Source organism: Dipodomys ordii, unplaced genomic scaffold (assembly GCF_000151885.1).
Source record: "Dipodomys ordii isolate 6190 unplaced genomic scaffold, Dord_2.0 Scaffold11, whole genome shotgun sequence".
NCBI classification, from domain to species: domain Eukaryota; kingdom Metazoa; phylum Chordata; class Mammalia; order Rodentia; family Heteromyidae; genus Dipodomys; species Dipodomys ordii.
The window spans coordinates 7122472-7145487 of NW_012267227.1; the positions used below are offsets into that span (position 1 = coordinate 7122472).

The 23016-nt window shown below is 38.4% G+C and overlaps 1 protein-coding gene across 2 annotated transcripts in view; it reads right to left on the reverse strand.

Moving 5' to 3' along the window:
• Positions 1 to 23016, reverse strand: part of Fam63b (family with sequence similarity 63, member B) — a 35731-nt gene that overhangs the window by 10731 nt on the left and 1984 nt on the right. For both annotated transcript variants that reach the window (XM_013010154.1, XM_013010153.1), the window contains exons 2-6: positions 19270 to 19327; positions 13597 to 13661; positions 7842 to 8000; positions 2752 to 2854; positions 1232 to 1374 (exon numbers count right to left, since the gene is read on the reverse strand). In XM_013010154.1, the coding sequence (XP_012865608.1) occupies positions 1232 to 1374; positions 2752 to 2854; positions 7842 to 8000; positions 13597 to 13661; positions 19270 to 19327 (528 nt within the window). The remainder of the gene's footprint in view (positions 1 to 1231; positions 1375 to 2751; positions 2855 to 7841; positions 8001 to 13596; positions 13662 to 19269; positions 19328 to 23016) is intronic.

Below are 23016 nucleotides of genomic sequence, written 5' to 3' on the forward strand. Positions count from 1 at the left end.
ATATAATTAGAAGTCACTCTAGTTCTATTTTTAAGATTTTTTTCCCTTTCTTCAAAAATAATATTAACCAGGCACCAGTGGCTCACGCCTGTAATCTCAGCTACTTAGGAGACTAAGATCTAAGGATCATGGTTCGAAACCAGTGCAGGCAGGAAATTCCATGACTCTTACCTCCAATTAACCACCAGAAAACCAGAAGTGGCATTGTGGTTCAAGTGGTAGAGTGCTGACCTTGAGCTGAAGAGATCAGGAACAACACCCAGGCCCAGAGTTTAAGCCCCACGACCGATAAAAAAAATTAAATTAAAATAAATTTAAAAAACATATATATAATAAGCCGGCACTGGTGGCTCATACCTGTAATCCTAGCTACACAGGAGGCTGAGATCTGAGGATCATGGCTGGAAGCCAGTCAGGGCAGGAAATTCCATGATTCTTACCTCCAATAAACTAATCAAAAACAAAACAAAACAAAAAACCCCACATATGGCATTGTGGCTCAAGCGATAAAGTGCTTGTCTTGAGCAAAAGAAACTCAGGGAGAGCTCCAGGCCCAAAATACAGGTATGGAAAATAAATGAATAAATAAATAAATACTTTAGCCCAGCACTCAGAAGTTTCAGGCAGTAGGATCATGAGTTCAAGGCCAGTCTAGGCTACATAATGAAATCTTGTTTCAGAAAATAAAGAACAGCCAGGTGCCAGTGTCTCACACTTGTAATCCTAGTTACTTGGTAGGCTGAGATTAATCTGAGGATTATGTTTTGAAGCCAGCCCAGGCAGGAAAGTCCCTGAGACTCCTATCTCCAATAAAAAGCCGAGAAAGTGTCACTGTGGTAGAGCACCAGCATTGAACAAAAGAAGCTCAGCAACAGTGCCCAGGCCATGAGTTCAAGCCTCAGGACTAGCAAAATAAATAAATAAATAAATACTATTGACTTTGCCCATACCACCCTGAATGCATCAGATTTCATAAAAATAAATTAATAGTTTCATAATGTGATAATCTGTGAAAAGGGCACGAGAATTAAACAAACACCTGATTTGAGGTTAATATTTCAATTGCTAATTTATACCATCTAAAGAAGTATGTAATAATTGCCTTCAAAATTTGATCTTTAAAGAATATTATGATAAAATCTTTTATTTTGAAGTAGATAAAAAAGCCATGTCTAAATCATGCTCTTTTGGTTGAGAATAACCATTAAATAGCTCTATGTGTATCCCATACCTTGTATTTGGTCATGGTGCTAAAATGATTATTCCGAAAGAACACACACAGTTCTCCCTCCTGAACTGTTGACGTGAGCTCACACAATCCATGGTACGTCAGCTGAGTAGCTGTATTATTTAGAAACTGCTCAGCAACAAAACCTATAGAACCAATGCATATATATCAGATGGAAGAATAATTTCAAAATCACAGTTATTTTTCAATATATTATTTCCCAAGTTTGTAGAAAGATCAATTAATATAAGACTTTTTCAGTTATGAGGGTCCCCAAATTGAACATTCATCTTCTAATTTTTCTATGCAAGTTGTATCTAAAGCCATTCCATCTGGAAGAAATAGCTGTATGAGATTGTTACGAATAATCATTATTCTTCACCTACAAAGAGGATTTCAAACACCATATAATAAGACACAGATACAATAAAACAAAAAAAAAACCCTATTAAAACAAATTTAAAAAGTACGAGTTAGTAACTTTAATTAAGCGGAAAAGAGTTATGTCTAACAACTACTTTCCCAATGGCTAGATGTTTAGAAATTAAAAGTAGCCTTAATATTGAATTGCTTAAGATTTTAGCAAAGATACTAGATAACTCTCAAGTTGCAAACTGTTCAGTTCTTGCCTTAAAACTAAAAGTAGGCAGAAGACAAAACAGAAATGGCATTTTCATCCTAGCTTCCAATATGGGCTGCTCTTTGTATACCTATATCAAGGTCAGAAACAGAAATCTCTTATTTTGGAAGCCACAGCACTTTACGCTGAGAAGCACTTGTTAAATGTTACCAACATGGCACACTCTGCCAAAAACTTTGCTAAGGAAGGAAAGTATAAAAGCTATCAGGAGGCTAGACCAAAGGCAATTCACAGAACACACATGCAACTGCTTGAGTTTATGTTTTAGGAAATAAGACATTTCTCCATTTTTTTATAGTTACTTTTTAAGTACAAAGTTACCAACTGATAAAAAAAAAATAATTATTGTTAGTTGATGGCCAGAAAAAGTTTTGTTACTGCTGTTGTTGTTGTTTTGTCATTGTTGTTGGTCATGGGGCTTGAACTCAGGGTCTGGGCTCTGTCCCTGAGCTCTTTTGCTCAAGGCTAGCACTCTACCACTTTGAGCCACAGTGCCACTTCTGGTTTTCTGGTGGTTAACTGGAGATAAGAGTCTCATTGGACTTAACTGCCTGGCCTGGCTTTGAATTATGAATTATGATCTTCAGATCCCAGCCTCCTGAATAGCTAGGATTACAGGCATGAGCCACTAGTGCCCAGTAGTAATATTATTTTTGTAATATATCATTGCATATATAAAATTATTTTAAATATATTATCAGGTTTGTTTGACCTTTAGTTAATACTTTTAGTATTAACAATAGCTATCTGTACCTTGAGATTGACAGATGATCTGAGTATTACTAATAAACTGCTTTTTGAAACAGTGCATTACATGAAACCATATAGATATAATCTGCTGTGTCACATGTTAAACAAGCCAATAGCAGGAGCACTCACCCACCTTCACTAACCAGCTCACTGTTGTCTGACTGCTTACAAGAGATGATCTTCTCCACTAGCTGGTTGTAGCTGCAGTTACCAACAGCTTTTACAATGTCATCAATCTAGAAAATAAATGTATCTCACTAGTCATTGTAAGATTACAAACAACAATAACAAGAGAAATGAATATAACTCTTCAGGATTTTATTCTAATATAACAATAAATAGAATTATTTAGGGAAGAGAAAATCATCACTAAAATCAACAGCCAACAGTTCGCAATTTTGCTTACAGCTTAGTATAACACACCATTAAAAATACTACAGTTAGTCGGGTGCTGGTGGCTCACGCCTGTAATCCTAGTTACTCAGGAGGCTGAGATCTGAGGATTGCGGTTCAAAGCCGGCCCGGGCAGGAGAGACCGTGAGATTCCTATCTCCAATAAACCACCAGAAAACTGGAAGTGGCGCTGTAGCTCAAGTGGTAGAGTGCTCGCCTTGAGCTGAAGAGCTGAGGGACAGCACCCAGGCCCAGAGTTCAAGCCCCACGGCTGACCAAAAAAAAAAAAAAATACTACAGTTGTATTATGCAAAAATGATGAAACAAAATTACTACATGCAACTATCATAATTATTTATTTTTTCTTTCTGTCTTTCTTTTCTTTGCCAGTCCTAGGGCTTGAACTAAGGGATGGGGCAAAGTCCTTAAACCTCTTTTGCTCAAGGCTAGCACTCTACCACTTGAGCCACAGTGCACTTCTGGCTTTTTCTGTATATTTGGTACTGAGCAATTGAACCCAGGGCTTCATGCATGCTAAGCAAGTACTCTACCACTAAGCCACATTCTCATCCCATAATTATTTATTCTTCCTTCTATCCTTCTTTTCTTTTCTTTTTCTTTACTTTTCCTTCCCTCATTCCCTCTCTCTCCCTCCCACCTCTCTCTTTCCTTCCTTCCTATCCCGGAGCTTTATCGCTCAAGACTAGTGCTCTATCACTTTGAGCCACTTCCGGTTTTCTGGGGGTTAATTGGAGATGAGAGTCCCATGGACTTCCCTGCCCAGGCTGGCTTTGAACTGCGATCCTCATATCTCAGCCTCCTGAGTAGCTAGGATTACAGGCATGAGCCACTAGCGACAGCCTTTTTTCTTTTTTTGAGGCAGAGTCTTGCTATGTAGCCCAGGCTGGTCTCACATTCACTGTGTAGTAGCACAGGCTGACCTTGAAGTTGTGATCCTCCCAAGTGCTGGGTCTCACTTTTTGCCCAGGCTGGCCACAAACCACAATCCTCTCAATCTCAGTCTCTCAGGTAGCTTGAATCACAGGCATGTACCACCAGCCTGGTGCCCTTTATTTATTTATTTTTTTTTTGTTGGTCATGGGGCTTGACCTCTGGGCCTAGGTGCTGTCCCTCAGCATTTCAGCTCAAGGACAGTGCTCTACCACTGTGAGCCACAACACTTCTGGTTTTCTGGTAGTTAAATGGAGGTAAGAGTCTCATAGACTTTCCTGCCTGGGCTGGCTTTGAACCACGATGCTCAGATCTCAGCATCCTGAGTAGCTAGGATTACAGGTATGAGCTACTGGTGCCAGGCATACTTTTTTTTTTTTTTTTTTGGTTGTGAGGCTTGAACTCTGGGCCTGGGCGCTGTCCCTCAGCTCTTCAGCTCAAGGCTAGCACTCTACCACTTGAGCCACAACACCACTTCCCCGTTTTCTGAGTGGTTTATTGGAGATAAGAGTCTTACAGACTTTCCTGCCTGGGCTGGTTTTGAACTGCATCCTCAGATCTCAGCCTCCTGAGTAGCTAGGATTATAGGCGTAAGCTACTAGCGCTTGGCTGCCAGGCATACTTTTTTTTTTTAGACTTTTTTGTTGTCTTTTTTTTTTTTTTTTGCCAGTTCTGGGGCTTGAGATCAGCTGCTTTTACTCAAGGTTAGCACTCTACCACTTGAGCCACAGTGCCACTTCTGGTGTTTTCTGTGTATGTGGTGCTGAGGAATCGAACCCAGGGCTTCATGCATGCTAGGCAAGCACTCTACCACTGAGCCACCTTCCCAGCCCGTGCCAGGCATACTTTTTAAGGTTGAAAAGATTGGATAAGTAACTTTTAAATTACATACATATCACAGATCTTCTCTCTCTCTTTGGATATAGCATCTTACTATATAACCCAGACTGGCTTAGAGCTCCCTAAGTAGAGCCCAGGGTGCACTTAAACTTACAATCCTCCTCCTTAGGCCTCCCAAATATTGTGACTGCCCAGTTCACTTGTCAATCATTTCATGAAGAACCAAGTAAGGCCTTCCCTTTGAGAGAAGATCTTTGGGTTCTCATCTATGTAAGACACACAAAGAAAGCCTATCTATGATTTCTATCCTTTATTCATTTAACATGAGAACTCATTTGAGGACACAATCTCTTTGGGTGTGCATTGCTTTTCTCAGTACAGTTACTTTTTTTTTTTTTGTCATTTGTAGGGCTTGAACTCTGGGCTTGGGCGCTGTCCTTCAGCTCTTCAGCTCAAGGCCAGTGAGCCCTAGCACCACTTCTGGTTTTTGGTGATTTACTAGAGATAAGAGTCTCATGGACTTTCCTGCCCAGCCTGGCTTTCAACTATGATCCTCAGATCTCAGCCTCCTGAGTAGTTAGACACTGGCACCCGGCTAGTACACTTACTTTTTTTTTTTTTGGGTCTGGTAGTGGGGCCTGAACTCTGGGACTGGGCGCTGTCCTTCAGCTCTTCAGCTGAGGAATCAAACCCAGGGCCTCAAGCATGCAAGGCAAGCACTCTACCACTGAGCCATCTTCCCAGCCCCAGTACACTTACTCTTAAAGCACTATACTTCACTAAGTTTTCCCAAAGAATCTGAATTTTCAATTCTATGGTATACACAAAAATGTAACTAGAATAAATGCTTTTTATTTATTTGCATATTTAATTTTATACACATTGCTTAAATAGTTATATAAACATAAAAATCAACTATATTTCTACAGACTAACAGCAAACAATAGGGATTTCCAGTTTTCATAGGCAGAATCTTTGTATTCATGTTTCATTAATCTAATGTAAATGCACATCTATATCTGTAAATCTAGAGTCTACAGATATGTAAACACTCAGCTTTTTTGCTCAGGCTGGTGCTCTACCACTTGAGCCAGGCCTCCATTTCTGCCTTTTTCAGCTAATTGATAATAGTCTTGTGGATCTGTCTGCCTAGAGTAGGGTACCTGTCTATCTTGATCCTGAATCTCAGCTTCCTAAGTCAGCAGCTACAATTACAGATATGAGCCACTGGTGCTTGGTTCATGCCTAAAAATCTAGTCACTGGGGCTTAGCTTTGATACACGAACCTTGGTCATGTAAAAATGTTAAGGTAAGAGGGCTTGGAATATGGCTTAGTGGTAGAGTGCTTGCTTAGCACACACGAAGCCCTGGGTTCAACTCCTCAGTGCCACATAAACAGAAAAAGTCAGAAGTGGTGCTGTGGCTCAAGTGGTAGAGTGCTAGCCTTGAATAAAAAGAAGCTTAGGCTCAGGGATAGTGCCCAGGCCCTGAGTTCAAGCCCCAGGACTGGCAAAAAAAAAAAAAAAGGTAAGGGAAAACTGGGTAAAGGGTACATAGGAAAAACTTTGTAACTTTCTTGTCAATCTAAAATTATATCAATATAGAGCTTGTACTAAGAATCTCAAACTCTGGTCTCCCTTAGTACTGCCCTCATCCTACACAACTGCTGAAGGCTGGTGTTCTACTCTACTTAAGATATACTTCCACTTCAGCTTTTTGCTGGTTAGTTAGAAATAAGAATCTTTTGGGTTTGCATGCCCAGGCTGGCTTTGGGGTTTAAGCAGAGGCCAAGAGTGGAAAAGAAGAGCAGTTTCTGATTGTTGCTAACTAGGATACTTCATCATATCGCTGACTCCTTCCCCTTAACTTTGCCTCACGGTTGTTGTAGTCTTTTCCTAAAGCTTTCCTCAGTTATCTACTTCCGTGCCAGGACCCTGGTGTATTTGCCACAAGGCAACACCTGGAATGCCAAATTAGCAAATACCAAGGTCAGTGTACATTTACAAATGCACAGTTAGAGTGACAGGAATGTGAGAGTGTCTTTTGGAATAAATGTTGGAGTGTTTCAAAATCCCTTTTCAAAGCTTTGCAGTAAAGTATGCAGCTTTGACCCAAGAGAAGCCTGGCTTTTATCCAGATTCCTAAGAGATAAACTCTAAGCTTTCGGAATTTCCCTAGTAATGTTGTTACTCAAGTAACTGTTATTTAAGGTGGATGTTTGGAACACATCTATAGGTTAATAGTAAAGAGGTGACTCATAGGGGTTCCTTTGAAGAATGTGGTACAGCCCATCTCCCTGGGAAGAAAGGCTAGAGACCAAGTTCAACTGCAAGGACAACTAATTATGTCTTGGCAATATCTTTGCAATGAAATCTCAATAAAAATTTGCACATTGAAGGCTAGTGAATTCCAGGACTGGTAATATCTCAACATCCCAAGCCCTCACAGTACATCAATTCTGACAGTAACCTGCCTTGTGAACATCAGAACTCACATTTGGAACTTGCCTATTTGCTCAAGGCTAGCACTCTGCCACTTGAGCTCCACATCTAGTTTTTTGGTGGTTAATTGGAGATAAGAGTCTCACAGACTTCCCATTCAGGCTGTCTCTGCACCATGATTCTCTGATCTTAGCCTCCTGACTACTGGGATCACAGGTGTGAGTCATCAGTGCCCAGCTTTCCTTGGCTCATTTTAACCCACATCTTACTTACCCCTAAACTATAATGGTGAACATAATAGGCTTCAGGAGGTTTTGCTAGTCTTTTAAGAAAGTTACAAAATCTGAGGATACTTTTGGGAAGCCACAAAACCTGCAGTTGATGTGATAGCTGAGGAGTCTTGTGTGGACTCTTAATCCAGTTTTCCAGTTGTGATTGGAAGTCTTGTGTACACTGAGTAGTCTGAAGGACTGTCCCCTTAACCTCAGGGTTTGTCTAATTCCAGATCATAGCACAAAAATATAAATATCAGAAAACAGAAATTTATATTAATAAATTTTTTCTGTATTTGTGTTTGTACAATTTAAATTCTACTTACCTGAGGATCCACTAACCAGCCATGGTACAGAGGGATATCTAGAAGATCAAACACTATACACTCTGGGGTATATTCAAATACTCCAACACCAGTGAATCTGACATTTACGTCCAGGCCCGTCTGGAGTTTATGTAAAATTGCCATAGCATCACTCATATTCTGAAAATAGAAAGGGGAAAGTACAGTTCAGGAAAATAAAGAGAACAACAAAAACTGTGTGTGATGGTATCTGCAAAACCCAGCTACTGGGGAGGTTAAGGCAGGAGGATAGTTTGCAACATAACAATATGCTCACTCTTATTCTTACATTAAAATTTCTATTTTATCCTATTTATTCATCTTGTGATCAGATTTTTTTTTTTTTTGTCAGTTGTGGGGCCTAGACTCTGGGCCTGGGCACTGTTCCTCAGCTCTTCAGCTCAAGGCTAGCACTCTACCACTTGAGCCACAGCGCCACTTCCAACTTTTTCTGCTTATGTGGTGCTGAGGAATCGAACCCAGGGCCTCATGCATGCAAGGCAAGCACTCTACTACTGAGCTACCTTCCCAGCACTGTAACCAGATTTTTATTATTAAGCACTTACAATGTTTCAAAAATATAACAGTGAATAAAGTTTTTGTTCTCATATAACTGTCTATGAGAGACCTGAAAACAACTATGTCCAAGAAAGAAAAATTGAGAGCAGGATCTTTGAGAAGGATCTTTGAAAGGTTTTTGCAGATGCAGGTTTATTACAACATTATTCACAATAGTCAAGAAGTAGTAGTCCAAATATCCATTGATAGACAAATGTGTAAACAAGATGTACAAACTCAAGGGGTTAAGACAGAAGGATCTTGAATTCAAGTCTAACCTGAGCTACAAAGCCTCCTTCCCCCACAAAAAGAGATTAATTTAGATTATAAAAACAATATTAAGGGTGGGGAAGGTGGCTCAGTGGTAGAGCGCTTGCCTTGCATGCATGAGGCCCTGGGTTCAATTCCTCAGCACCACATAAGCAAAAAAGAAAAAAGTCAGAAATGGTGCCGTGGCTCAAGTGGTAGAGCACTAGCCTTGAGCTAAAGAGCTGAGGGACAGTGCCCAGGTCCAGAGTTCAGGCCCCATGACCGGACCCCCAAAATAAATAAATAGATAAATAAATAATAAAAACAGTATTAAACAGCAAAGAATTTAAAAGACAATTCTAAGATATTATGCAGACTACAGAAATTATTCACATGTTTTAAATTCAAATGATCCATTTATAAGTAGGACAGCCTTATAATACAGTCATTAACCTTTGTATGTTTCACCTCTTCCTAATACATATTTAATACCCAACAATATATTTTCTCAACTTTTCTAAAAATTGAACCTTAAAAAACAATATGTTCACATTCTTCCCTGTAAGTGCTGTAAAGCTTTTCCTAGAATGACAGGAAGACCAAGTCTTAATAAGGGTAACAAGGGATATAATGTTCTAAGTCTACTGCTATCAGTCTTCTCTTCTAGCTACCAACTTCCTGTAGGCCAGTATAATCTTCCATGACTCCTGGGCTCCTGGTGGTATTTCCATGTTAGGCATTATGAATTACTGTTAAAATAGTAACATATTTTGACAATCTCCAACAGGAGTAATAAAACATAAAACACAAATTTATAAACAAAGGGTTAGAAAAGGGCTTTGTTTCTAATGCTAAATTAATATTATGAAATATGGATAAAAGGGATGATGGCTTACCTCCCAAGAATAGATTACCAGATAATGGTTAAACTGTTTCTTATTATTTTTCACAAAGTACTTCTAACATGAGGGAATATTTTAAATTTAAATAAGAAGATACATTATTTATGCATTTAATTTTTAAGACAGAGTTGTGTTTTTTTTTTTAATTTGTTTGTTGTTTTTGCCAGTCGTGGGGCTTGAACTCAGGCCCTGGGCACCGTCCCTGAGCTTCTTTTGCTCAAGGCTAGCACTCTACCACTTGAGCCACAGCTCCACTTCTGGCTTTTTCTGTTTATGTGGTACTGAGGAATCAAACCCAGGGCTTCATGCATGCTAGTCAAGTACTCTTACCACTAAGCCACATCTCCAACCCTAAGACAGGGTTTTGCTATGTAGTCTAAGCTGGCCTCAAACTCTCAGTCCTCCTATTTTTTGCTTCCAGTGTACTTTATAATCCTCTGAGGTTATAGGCAATCATAAGCATGTACCAATACACCTGCTTAAATACAAAATGCCTTGAAATTATGTTTGTATTCACTTGAAAGCCTATTAAGGCTGAGAGTGTTAGAACAATTAGAATATTCAAGCATGCTTGAGACTCTTAGGTTCACTATTCAGAAATTCCATCAACTAATCAATCAACACATGAGCTGGAGATATTGCTTAAGTAGTAAAGTCCCTGCCTAATAAATGTAGGACCTGAGTTCAATTCTTAGTACCAGGAAATCAACAACTCAGCAAATAAACAAATAAATTGAAACTTGTTACCATACATCACATTTGATTTGACTATGAAGGTATTTATCATTAAAGAGGTTTTTCTTGGGAACACTGCATCTCTTAGTTGTTGTTTCTAAATATAGGTTTGGCCATATCAGCTCATATAAAATTAAATAAAATTATATTAAAAAGAACACAGTTACCTCACACCTTTGGAACATTAAACACTAGTTCAGACTCAGCCATATCAGCTTGTTGTATACTATTCTCAAAAACAATGGCAGTGTTATATTAAGCTCATAAATACTTTTAGTGCTTAAGTAAAGGGTATTTTTGCCTGACATATTTATAAGAAATGGAAGCAATTGTCAGATATTTTCTCAACTATAAAATAAAAATTTTGAGCTAGATACCAGTAGCTCATGCCTGTAATCCTAGCTATTCAGGTGGATGAGATCTGAGGATCGTGGTTTGAAGCCAGGGTAGGCAGGAAAGTCCATGAAACTCTCATCTCCAGTTAATGACCAGAATATCTTAAGTAGCATTGTGTCTCAAAGTGTTAGAGCCCTATCCTTAAGCGCAAAGAGCTCAGGGACAGCACTCAGCCCCCGAGTTCAAACCCCACTACCAATCAAAATAAATAAATAATAAATAAATAAAATTTTACTTCCACTCCTTTAGAGTTTAAATCATTGTTACAGACATGTATCCCAAGACTGCAAGACAAAATGTGGATGTTGGGCTGGGAAGGTGGCTCAGTGGTATTGTGAGGCCCTGGGTTTGATTCCTCAGCACCACATAAGCAGAAAAAGTCAGAAGTGGTGCTGTGGCTCAAGTGGTAGAGCGCTAGCCTTGAGCTGAAGAGCTGAGGGATAACACCCAGGCCCAGAGTTCAAGTCCCACTCCCAACAGGGAAAAAAAAAAATGTGGATGTTATTTGTAAACATCGTCAATCAAGACTGTCTCAGGACTTTCCAAATTAAGTATAATGAAATTTTCAAATTAATGTAAGACTGTAACTATCATTTGTGATTGTGAATTTAATTTTTGGTATTATTAAAAGTACCTAATTAAGAAATTATATAAATTTAATAAATGACATAAATGGAAACTTATTTTATACTTATGAAATGTCATTTGTGGTTTTATACATTAGGAGCTGAAGTAAGATTTCATTTAGAAAGAGGTTTCTACTGCTTAAAATGTTTAGAAGTCACTGCTTTATACTACAATTGTAATAATATTTTGGAGAATGCTGTAGATTGAACCCAGAGCCCCACTGAACTACAACCACAGTCCTGTATTGATACAATTTCACATAGCATACAAGTGTGGCTTCAGCTATAAATTTCCTATTTTAGATAATGTAATGTAAAATATTGGTTTTTCAACCATAATAAGACTATGTGAACATTAAAGGTATGTTATAATACTTCAATGAATTTTGCTTCATTGGCTGCAGATTGATCTCAGTGGTAGAGCACTTGTCTAACATGTGGAAGGCCCTGGGTTTGATCTTCATCGTCACAAAAAATGAATTCTGCTTCCTTTTGAAATTTGACACTGTTCAAAGTATGTGGTAAAGACTGTTTTGGAAATTAATTCCAGGAAATGGAAACATGGTTTTGTTGTTGTTGGTTTTATTGATACAGGTGTTTGTTTTTCCTTTTTTTTTTTTTTTGGCTTTTTTTAGGAGGGGCAAACAAATGTAATCATCTTATTCAGTATCCATTGTGGAAAATGAACTATGTAACTTGTGGGCAGGGACAGGAGAAGGAAGCTGGGGGAAAGTGAAGGGGCAACACTGTCCAAAAAAAGAAATGTACTCAGTACCTGATTTATGAAATGCTAACCCTTCTTCACAATACCTTAATAATAACAATAGAATTGTATTTTTAAAAACTGCTGCCAGGTGTCAGTGGCTCACAACTGTAATCCTAGCTACTCAGGAGGCTGAGATCTGAGGATTGAGGTTCAAAGCCCAGTCCGGGCAGGGAAGTCTATGAGACTCTTATCTCCAATTAGCCACCAGAAAACTGGAAGTGGGGCTGTGGCTCAAGTATAGAGTGCTTACCTTGAGCTGGAGAGCTCAGGGACAGCACTGAGGCCCAGAGTTCAAGCCTCACAACTGGCCTCCTCCAAAAAAAAACTAGCTTTGGAAGTGACTGTGAAGGTTCCAGGCATGGCTGTCTTCCTGGGCTGGTTTCTCCCTCCATAAGAGCGCATGTCTTTTTCCTTTTCCTTCTATTGAAGGAAAGTAAGTCATTTGCTTTCCTGTAGCTTCTACAAGTTTGAATGGGGTAAATACTCTGGTATTACAGAAGAGAATATCTACATAACATACCAAGAAACTAGAACTAGTGGTATACTAGAAACTAGAACAGTGGTATTTGTTCTACATATCTGAGATATCATGTGCTCACCTTCCTCCTAAACATAACTGAAGGCCTTGGGGCTGAAGCTCAGTGGTAGAGTGCTCACCTAGTGTGCTCAAGATCTTGGGCTCAACCCCTAGCACAGCAAAAAACAAAAAACAAGAAACTGTAAAGCAAATCAAACAAGGAAAGTTAAATTGATGATAAATTCATTTCAGAGCCATTTTTTTTTGGGGGGGTGTCCAGTCGTGGGGCCTGAACTCTGGGCCTGGGCGCTGTCCCTCAGCTCTTCAGCTCAAAGCTAGCACTCTACCACTTGAGCCACAGCACCACTTCTGGCTTATTTCTTTTTGTTTATGTGGTGCTGAGGAATCGAACCCAGGGCCTCAGGCATGCAAGGCAAGCACTCTATGACTGAGCCACCTTCCCAGCCCCTCAGAACCATTTTTAAGAAAAAGATTAGGTTATCATTCAGTATAGAGCTGTAAAATGAAATACACATATATTATTAGCATGTACAGGGCTGGGAAGGTGGCTTAGTGGTAGAGTGCTTGCCATGTATACATGAGGCCCTGGGTTTGATTCCTCAGCACCACATAAGCAGAAAAAGCTAGAAGTGGCGCTGTGGTTCAAGTGGTAGAGCTCTAGCCTTGAGCTGAAGAGCTGAGGGACAGTGCCTAGGCCCAGAGTTCAGGCCCCATTACCAAAAAAAAAAAAAAAAAAAAAAAGCATGGCTATGGGACCAAATGTGACTGAGAGCTAACAGTGGTTTTTATCTTTTTAAAATGTTCTTAATAAAACAAAAAATAGGCAATGGAGACTGACCACAGGTGGCCTGTTAAGCCTAAGATATTTATTATCTAGTCCTTTACAGAAAAAGTTTGCAAGCCACTGATAGAGACCAAAGTGAAAACTCATAGCAAATTTTAACATAAGAAAGATCATGTTTATTACCTGTTCATAATTTAAACGTTGAATTTCTGAAATTTCTTTTGGCTTTGATTCCAGCATGTAATCTCCTGTAAAAAGAAATGAAATTTGTCTTCTTTGTTTATAACAGTAACAAACTTTTCATAATAAAATTTTAATTGTAGCAACAGCTGAACTCTCAATTTTATTTAGCGAAAAGCAATAACTTTCTTTCAAACAGTCTTATATTTGATCATCTTCCCATGTTACTACATAGAGAAGTCTCAAAGGCAACTTTCATTGCTATCTACCATGTAACTATTTCCCCAGTTACCTTGCCAATCTGCTAAATGTTCAGTACCAATGTTCTAAATGTTATCAATCATCTCAATGTTTACAACTTAACTCTGAAAAGTGAAACTTTTTTTCAGTTAAAAAACTAATATTTAAGAATATCTATTTTATGGAGAAATGTGAATTTGGTATCAGTTTTGTATTTTGTTTTGGTGCTGGAGATCAAACCCAGGGCCTCCCAAACCAGGGCAAGTTCTTTGCCTTTGACTATATTCACCTGGCCCAATACCTTCTTGACACATCTATAAAACACTTTTATGTATGTACTGTCCTTTAAAAATATAAAATGTCATTTTAATGTACAGTACCTTTTTGTCCTATGTACAATATTTTTTAAATTTAAAGACACTGTTGGGGAGTATTGGGTATTGGACTGAGGTCCTCGTACATGCTAAGAATGTGCTCTGCTACTAAACTCCAGCTTTCCCCTATGTACTGCTTGTTAAATTATGTATTAGCATATATTACTGTGTATATTTTTTCTGCATTATCTGCCTATATCATCTTTTCCTACTGAATTATAAAAACTACTCTTTTAGAAGAATTAGTATATTTCTTGTGGCATATGTATTAAGTATTTTTTTCCATTTTAGACCTTTCATTTTCTGGTTTACATTGTGAGTTTAACGTTATTGTCACACAGAAATATTTACTTTTAGTATAGCCAAATACTTCTATTACAGCTTCTGAGTTGGTTAGTGTCATGTTTAGAAAAATCCCCACCCTTTGAGTGTACAAAAATTCACATGTGTATTCTTCATGTAATTTTATGCTTATCTTTATTGAAACCTTTCATTTATCTGAAATTAACTGAGGCAGAAACAGTGAGGTAGGTAACTAGCATCTCCCTAACTTCTCATACTGCTGGCAAGTTGATAGCATTGCTTTCCAACAACTTATTTTCTAAATTCAAAATAAACTGCTAAGACTCCAACAAGCATTCTCTTAGGTTATCCAGCACTGATTACAAAAGAACTCCTATGAACATCAAATATATTATTACTTGCACTTTTAATTAAAAAGTATGAGGTCTGATCAGGAGTGACTTTACTCTGCAAATATAACAGAACCTCAAAAAGCACTGAAATAACTGATTGAAGGAAATAAATCAAGATTTTGGGGGAAAAAAATCTGTATGGCCAGTGCCAGTGCCTCATGCCTATAATCTTACCTACTCAGGAGGCTGAGATCTGAGGATCATGGTTTAAAGACAGCTTGGGCAATAAAGTTTGTGAGTCTTTTATTTCCAATAAACTACCAAAAAGCCAAAAGTGGAAGACTGCTAGTCTTGAGCAAAAAAGTCCAGGGACAGTGTCCCAGCTCTGAGTTGAAGACCTATGACTGACAAAAGAATATATATTTACACGATACATTGTATATTTACATATTTTCCATGTTGTGACCTTTTATTTTTGTGCCAGTCTTAGGCCTAAACTCCAGGTCTGAGCTTTTTTGCTCAAGATTAGTATTCTACCATTTGAGCCACAGATCCACTTTTGGCTTTTTGGTAGTTTATTGGAGATAAAAGACTCACAGACTTTCCTGCCTAGTCTATCTTTGAACCGTGATCCTAAGATCTCAGCCTCCTGAGCAGCTGGAATTTGAGGTGAGAGTCATTGGTGACTGGCTTTTTAAATTAAATAATTAATTAAGTTAGTTAGTCATGGGACTTGAACTCTGGGCCTAAGTGCTGTCCCTCAGCTATTCAGCTCAAGACTAGTGCTCTACCACTTGAGCCACAGCGCCACTTCTGGTTTTCTGTTGGTTTATTGGAGATAGGAGTCTCACAGACTTTCCTGCCGGATCTGGTTTTGAACCATGAACATCAGATCTCACAGTCCTTAGTAGCTAGGATTACAGGCATGAGCCACTGGCACCCAGCTAAATTTTACTTTTTTTGAGGCACCTTCTTGCTCTCTAGCCTAAGCTACCTCAAATTTGTATTCTGAGTTCTGAGATTACAGGTGTACACCATCATGTCCAGTTATTTTGAGGTTTCAATATAAAATTTACCTGAAAAGTATGCTCTATGGAACAAATACTATACATTATTTATTCAAAAATGGACAGTATGAATGCTGTACTTAAATCATGTATTTTATTTGTATTTCATGTATTTTTATCAATTAAAGACTGCTTATGCTTTTCTGACTACCATGATAGCTGGGCCAGAATGTACATTACATAGTACAATATCAAGTGAATCTGGACATCCTACCAGAGACTAAAGCAGAGTAGAATGATAGTGGAAATGATTCAAGAAACACCAGGCCTCTTTTGCTGAGGTTGTGGGGAGCAGCTTAGTAAGAGAAGACTGGTTTAGCTAGTCTAGTTTAGCTAGACTAGTTTAAGCAACCCGTAAGATAGAACTCAACGATATCCATCTTCTTCCTGATACCATTGTATCTCCTCCCTTCCCTTGAGTGCAGAATGCATTCACTCACTTACTTTTTTCTTTTATTTTTTTCTTTTAGCCAGACTCTCACTGTAGTCCAGGCTGATTTCAAATTTATGAGTGTTTAAACCTCATAACTGCTGGAATTACAGATGTGTACCACTATACCTTGCTGGCTCATTTAAGTGAATAAAATATGGCAGAGAAATAAGATAATCACTTCCAAAACTAAAATCCAAAAGGTTGTAGCTTTTGTTCTTGTATCCTCTGTTTTATGCTCTGAAGAGAGTTGCTGCTATGTTCTGAATTGCCTTATGCAGAGGCTTCTAGGAGAAGGAACCAGGGAGGCTTTCAACCAAGAGCTAGGAGAGAACTGAGGACTTTATACCAACTTAGAAACCAATTGTGTTAGGCCTTCTTATAAACCTCTGGCCTTGAAACACCATGAGAGCAGCCTCATGAAAGACCATGAACAAGGGCCACTTGGTTAAGCCCCAACTAGATTCCTAATCTCTAGATAGATGCTCTAAGTTAATCAGTGTTTACTATAAGGTTGGAGGATTTAATATAGTATGAGATAACTAGTGTGAGTATACAATAGTAGAAACATTATTTAGAATTTGTAATAGAATAAGTTTAATTCTATTATCATTGTTATTTTGATGCTAGAGATCAAACCGAGGGCTTTAGGCATGTTAAGCATGTGTTCTACCACTCACTTAACTACATACACATTCCCAGGAATTAGAAATTTTGGGCTGGGATGTAACTCAGTGGCAAAGCACTTGCCTAGCAAGTGCAACGTCCTGGGTTCAATCCCCATACCAAAAAAGAAAAGACAAAAAAAAAAAAAAAGAATTAGAAATTTTTTTAGTTCTGGAGTTTGAATTCAGGGCCTCAAAATTGCTAGGCAGGCATTTTACCATGTAAGCCATACCACCAAATTTGTCCACTTTGGTCATTTTAAGATAAGGTCTCACATTTATGTCTCACTGGCCTAGACAACAATCCTTTTCATAGGCTTTTCACAAAGCTGAGATCACAGGTATGCAACAATGCACCTAGGTATGTGTGTGGGCTTGAACTCAAGGCCTGGGTACGGTCCTTGAGCTTTTCTGCTCAAGGATACCACTCTACTACTTGAGCCACAGCTCCACTTTGGGCTTTTTGATAGATAATTAGAGATAAGAGTCTCCTGGATGTCCCTACCCAGGCTGGCTTCAAATTGCAATCCTCCTATCTCATCCTCCTTAGTAGCTAGAATTACAAGTACAAGCCATTAGTGTTCAGCTTGTGTTTAGCTTTTTTTTTTTTTTAATTAGTTGATATGTGGTCTCCAAAACTTATTTGCCAGGTTGGCTTAAACCTTTACCCTCCTGAACTCTGTCTTCTGGCAGCTAGGATTACATGCATGAACCACTGTATCTGGTTTCTAGAATGAGATCCCATCTTAAAACAAAACAAAACCTTTTTTTTTTTTTTAAAAAAAAAAAAGAGGGTTGTTGTGTGGCTCAAGTGAGTAGAGTGGACTTGAACTCAAAATCTTCCTGCCTCAAGCGCTGTGATTACAGATGCATACCACCACACCTGGCATGTATGTGGACCCAGTCCCCTCATCTTTTCTCTACCTATATTCATCTCCCTGTAGGACCTCAAAAGTCAACTACCACTCATATATCTTATCTGTAAGTCTGTATTTGTACACTAGAACTATACTAATAAGAGTAGCTCAATTTAAACATGTAAATTATATAGAATTTCCTTGGTCAGGGACTGGGAAGGTGGCTCAGTGGTAGAGCGCTTGCCTTGCATGCCTGGGGCTCTGGGTTCAATTCCTTAGCACCACATAAGCAAAAAGAAAAAAAAAGCTGAAAGTGACGCTATGGCTCAAGTGGTAGAGCGCTAGCCTTGAGCTGAAGAGCTGAGGGACAGCGCCCAGGCCCAGAGTTCAGGCCCCACAACCGGACCCCCCAAAAAAAAGAATTTGCTTGGTCACATTAGTCAATGTGGTCTTTACCCTATGTGGCTGGTAACTCCCAAACTGGTCAGCACAGACACAGAACATTTTTGTCTTCACAGATACTGCTTTACATAGTGCAAACCTAGAACTCTTCCTTGAACTCTAGATTTGTATATTCAAGTGCCTTCCTGATTATTTCCAGTTGGGTATCAACAAGCATCTCAGAAATGAAATTCTTCCATTCTTCCCTAATTCTGTTCCTTCCATTTTATTTCTTCTATATCGGCTGATGGCAATTTTTTCCCTCCAGTTATTAGAGCCGAAAGCCACAGCGTTACCCCAGCCTCCACTCTCAGGCCACATCGGCTAAGGAGCAGCTTTCACTTACTGTACATCCCAGGATATTACCACCACTCACCGCTTCTACTTCTCCTGCTTTGCTCGTAGCTACTAACCTCTTTGGCTAACCACAAGTTTCCTAAGAGGTCTCCCTCTTTCCATCCTTCCTTCCCTTAAGGTCTATTTTCAACATTAATAATTAGAGAAGTTTTTATCAAAGTCAAAAGTCAAATAATGACAGTCCTCTGTCTTCTAATCCTTTCCTACCTCACCAATGTCAAAAATCAAAATCTCTATAATAGCCTTCTGAGCCTGGTGTGACCTGACTCCATTAATTCTCTGATCTCACCTTTTGCTTCCAGCCAGCCTTTTGCATGTTTCACACCAGCCATCATGAGTGCAATTTACTCGAATTAACTTGCATCTTATATTCTAGATACTTTCCAGTCTCCTTTGTGTATTACAGAATCTCAATGCTGGTCAGAACAATAACATACTGACAAAAGTTTTTAATTAACAGATTCACAGATTCACAACTCTAATTTTAAAAGTTTACATAACAGAAAAAGTTTACATAAGAGCACTTTAGAAAGGTGAGACTAAAAATATCTGTGTTGAAAACTGTCTTATTTTGAAAAAGATGTAAAATCATCCATTCTTCAACACAAACCTAAATATTCCATCAGCTGCTCAGCAGTTATGATTTCCATCATTGGTGGAAGTTTCACCTGAAAAAGAAAGTATTATTCCTATCAAATCCAATGTTTTGGATGGCTGAAATGATTTTTGAAGAATATATGTTTCTAATGTGTATATATGTATTTAGTTTATGTGTACATTATTCATATTTATTAGAATCTTTAGAATCAACCTTTATAAAAGATAATGAAGTTCTGTCACCTTAAAATTTAGAGTGATTTAAGATCAAACAAAACCCTTGAGAAATCTGTTTTCAAAGCCAAGTGCCACACCTTTTACTCCCCATCATAATTGCCATTATACCCCTGCAATAGTGTCCTGCACAACAGGAGACTGGGCTACAGGTTGGGAAGAGACACCAAATATGTGACAGGGCACCAACAGAACAGTTCTATTCAGAACAGGATTGAACATAGCATAATATCCCACAACTTCAGTCGACGTTGGCTTTTTTTTGGCAGGGGGGTTCGGTGGTGGGCCTGAACTCTGGGCCTGGGAGCTGTCCCTCAGCTCTTCAGCTCAAGGCTAGCGCTCTACCACTTGAGCCACAGTGCCACTTCTGGCTTTTTTCTTTTTGCTTATGTGGTGCTGAGGAATCAAACCCAGGGTAAGCACTCTACCACTGAGCCACCTTCCCAGCCCATCCCTCAGTTTTCTTTGTCTACTGTAAAATGGAATGAAGGAAGAAGTAGAGGCAAAACAGGATGCTTCTTTTGGCAATTTACGTCCTCATATGAGAAAAAAGTTGAAGACTGTAGCTTATCATTCTCTGGAGAGTTTATTTATTTTTATAGTTAGCATACTTGTATCTATGCAATAATCCCACAATTCAATTTTGCTCTAACATTTTGACCTCTTTCTTGAGAGATAATAAACATTTGTATTTTACATAGTGATGAGACATTTCTAATTTCATACCACTAAACTCTGGCATCAACTCATCTTCTAAAATTATTCCATTGAATCTTCTTTATTTCTTAAAAGAGTCAACCAGTCTCTATTATCCAGACTTGAAGAAATGGTGTCATTGCCTTCATTTTGTTATAGCAAGTTAGTGATGAATTAATCATTGGTACTGTTACTTTGTCTTCATCAAAGAGAGATGGTGAGGAATTTCCTACCCGAAACCAGCTATCTTTATCAGCTCTTTCTGAGCTTACTACGTGCAAGATCCTGGGGACTGACTCAGAGCACTAAAAAAGTAAGTAAATAGACATGGCTCAGTGATAAAGTGTGCATTTAGTGTATAAAGTCCTGGGTTTGATCTTCAACACTGAAGGAAAAAGAGTGTGTGTGTATATACACATATGCATATATAAAACATTCATCATTTTACATAGTGCTTAGAATAGCTCTATTGTCAGCTATGTACCAAGTCTAAGCACCTTTAGTGATGGATCCTCAAGTCTCACACTACATTCATATCTTATTATTTTCTCTCCTTCAACATTTCTCAAATATTTCTCAGTCTTTCACAATATTAAAAATGTCTGAGGTCAAATCTATAAAATTACTGTAAAGAGAATTTGTCGTTGTAGGCAAAAAAAATTGTCTGAGGACCTCTATGTGAGTTATAGCTACCAATATTTGCCACATTGGAAAGTAAAACTGAGAAGGATTTAAAACATAAGACTATATGGACATATCCTATTAACTTTTAGGGCAATGTTATCACCTATCACATAGTCTGGGAATCTACTGACAACCAAAAAAGGCAAATAAGATCGTAGGATTATTTGAAAATAGTTTTGACCTCTTAGAACCCCTGGCTCACTTTGAAAATTACATTTGTGGATTTATTACATGCAGTTTTGACTGAGCATGGTCAGGGAAAAATAGATTTTTTTTATCAAAAACAAAAAATTTAAGTTCCTGTGAGCACATTATGTAGCTCAGTTGATTCACAGGCAATCTTAATCAGTCCAAAATTATCATCTGTTGTGTTTAGATCACTGTGTGATCTGCCGTATACCTGCCCTTCCTTCTGTGAAAATGAAGGCAAAAAGTTAATGTGCTTAGCTGGGCACCAGTGGTTCATGCCTGAAATCCTAGCTACTCAGGAGGCTGAGATCTGAGGATCATGGTTCAAAGCCAGCCCAGGCAGGAAAGTCTGTGAGACTCTTTATCTCCAATTAATCACAGAAAAAGCCAGAAGTTGTGCTGTGGCTCAAATGGTATGGTAGGATGCTAGCCTTGAGCAAAAGGAGCTTAGGGAAAGTGCCCAAGCTCAGAATTCAAGGCCCAAGACAAGCAAGAAAACAAAACAAAATAAAATATGCTTAACTGAAGTGATAAGCTGAATATTTAAGATTTGTTGAAAAGCAGCGTATCTTTAGCAGAAGTAGGGTGTTGTTATGAGAAAAATGGACCAAGCATCCACAGAGCAGTGCTAAACTCTATGCATCCTGAGCATGCTCTGGTTTTCCTCCATGGTGTCTCCTTGGACCCACAGACCCATGAACACCAATGGTCTCCTATACTGCTCTACATAATTTTTTTAATCCATCTCCATTATAAGTCATTAATGATGACTGAGAACTGATTTTTTTTGTGCATAAATAGCCTAGAGGAAGGAAAAAGTACCACAATCCACAGATTTACAAAATAATCTTCAAATTCATTAGCATGCCTACTCGATCACACTTGACCATTAATTTTATTTCCTGCTAATTTATTTCCTTTTTCTCCCCATTGCACTTCAATCAAGGATAGAGGCCCCAAAAAAAGAATAGCTGTTTTTTGTTTTTTGATGTTTTGTTTGTTTGTCTTGGTACTTCAGCATCTTTAAGTATAACTGGCTCAGAAAACCTCTATTCATCTGAAGACCTAATTAACAGGTTATCTTCTGTGGGGCCTTCCTTAGAAATAAGTAGTTATTCCTTCCTGAAGGAGACTGAGCCCACTGAACCAATTCTAACTCCCTAGTCAGGGTTTCAATCAAGTGGTCCTCCTGATCTTTTCATTTTGATTTTTTAAATTGATCTCCAATATAAACTTACGATCCCAACATCTAACACACACACACACACACACTTTATCTAACACACACACACACACACACACACACACACACACACACTTTATTCTATTTTCATTCCTTTTGTTTACACTCTTCTCTCCCCTAGGAATTATATTTCCCTGTTATTCTAAATTCTTTTCCTTAAAAGCATAGTTCAAGATCCACAAATTCCATTTAGTTTGCTGGAGCTATGCCAAACCAAAGAAAAATTTCTATGTTTTGGAAATCTAATGCATTTCCACTTCTCTCAAATAACCTATCATTATTATTCTGCATTGCTTATTCAGGCTTTTTTTGTGTGTGTGACAGTATCTCACTATATAGCTAAGACGGCATCAAATATGTGATCCTCCTGCTTTAGCCTCCCCAGTATGGGATTTACAGGCATGAGCCACCACACCTAGCTATAACTCTTTAAAGTTTTAAGCATTTCAATGTGGGAAGCCCGAATATCTTCACAACTCTTCAAGATGAGGCTTTGACTCCTCTCTAAACATCCGTGTTTTATTATGCACCACATAATGGCAATGTTTCTAATCTTATTTCTTTGGTATCAGCCCTTGCTAGCCACGGGAAGAGAAGGCATGTAATAAATCTTGTTCCCTTAACTTGATTTTCTTCCTACCTAGTGAGAATTATGCAAGCTATTTTTCTTCTAAGGAACATTTTTCTCACAGATACAATATCAACTTGAAAATA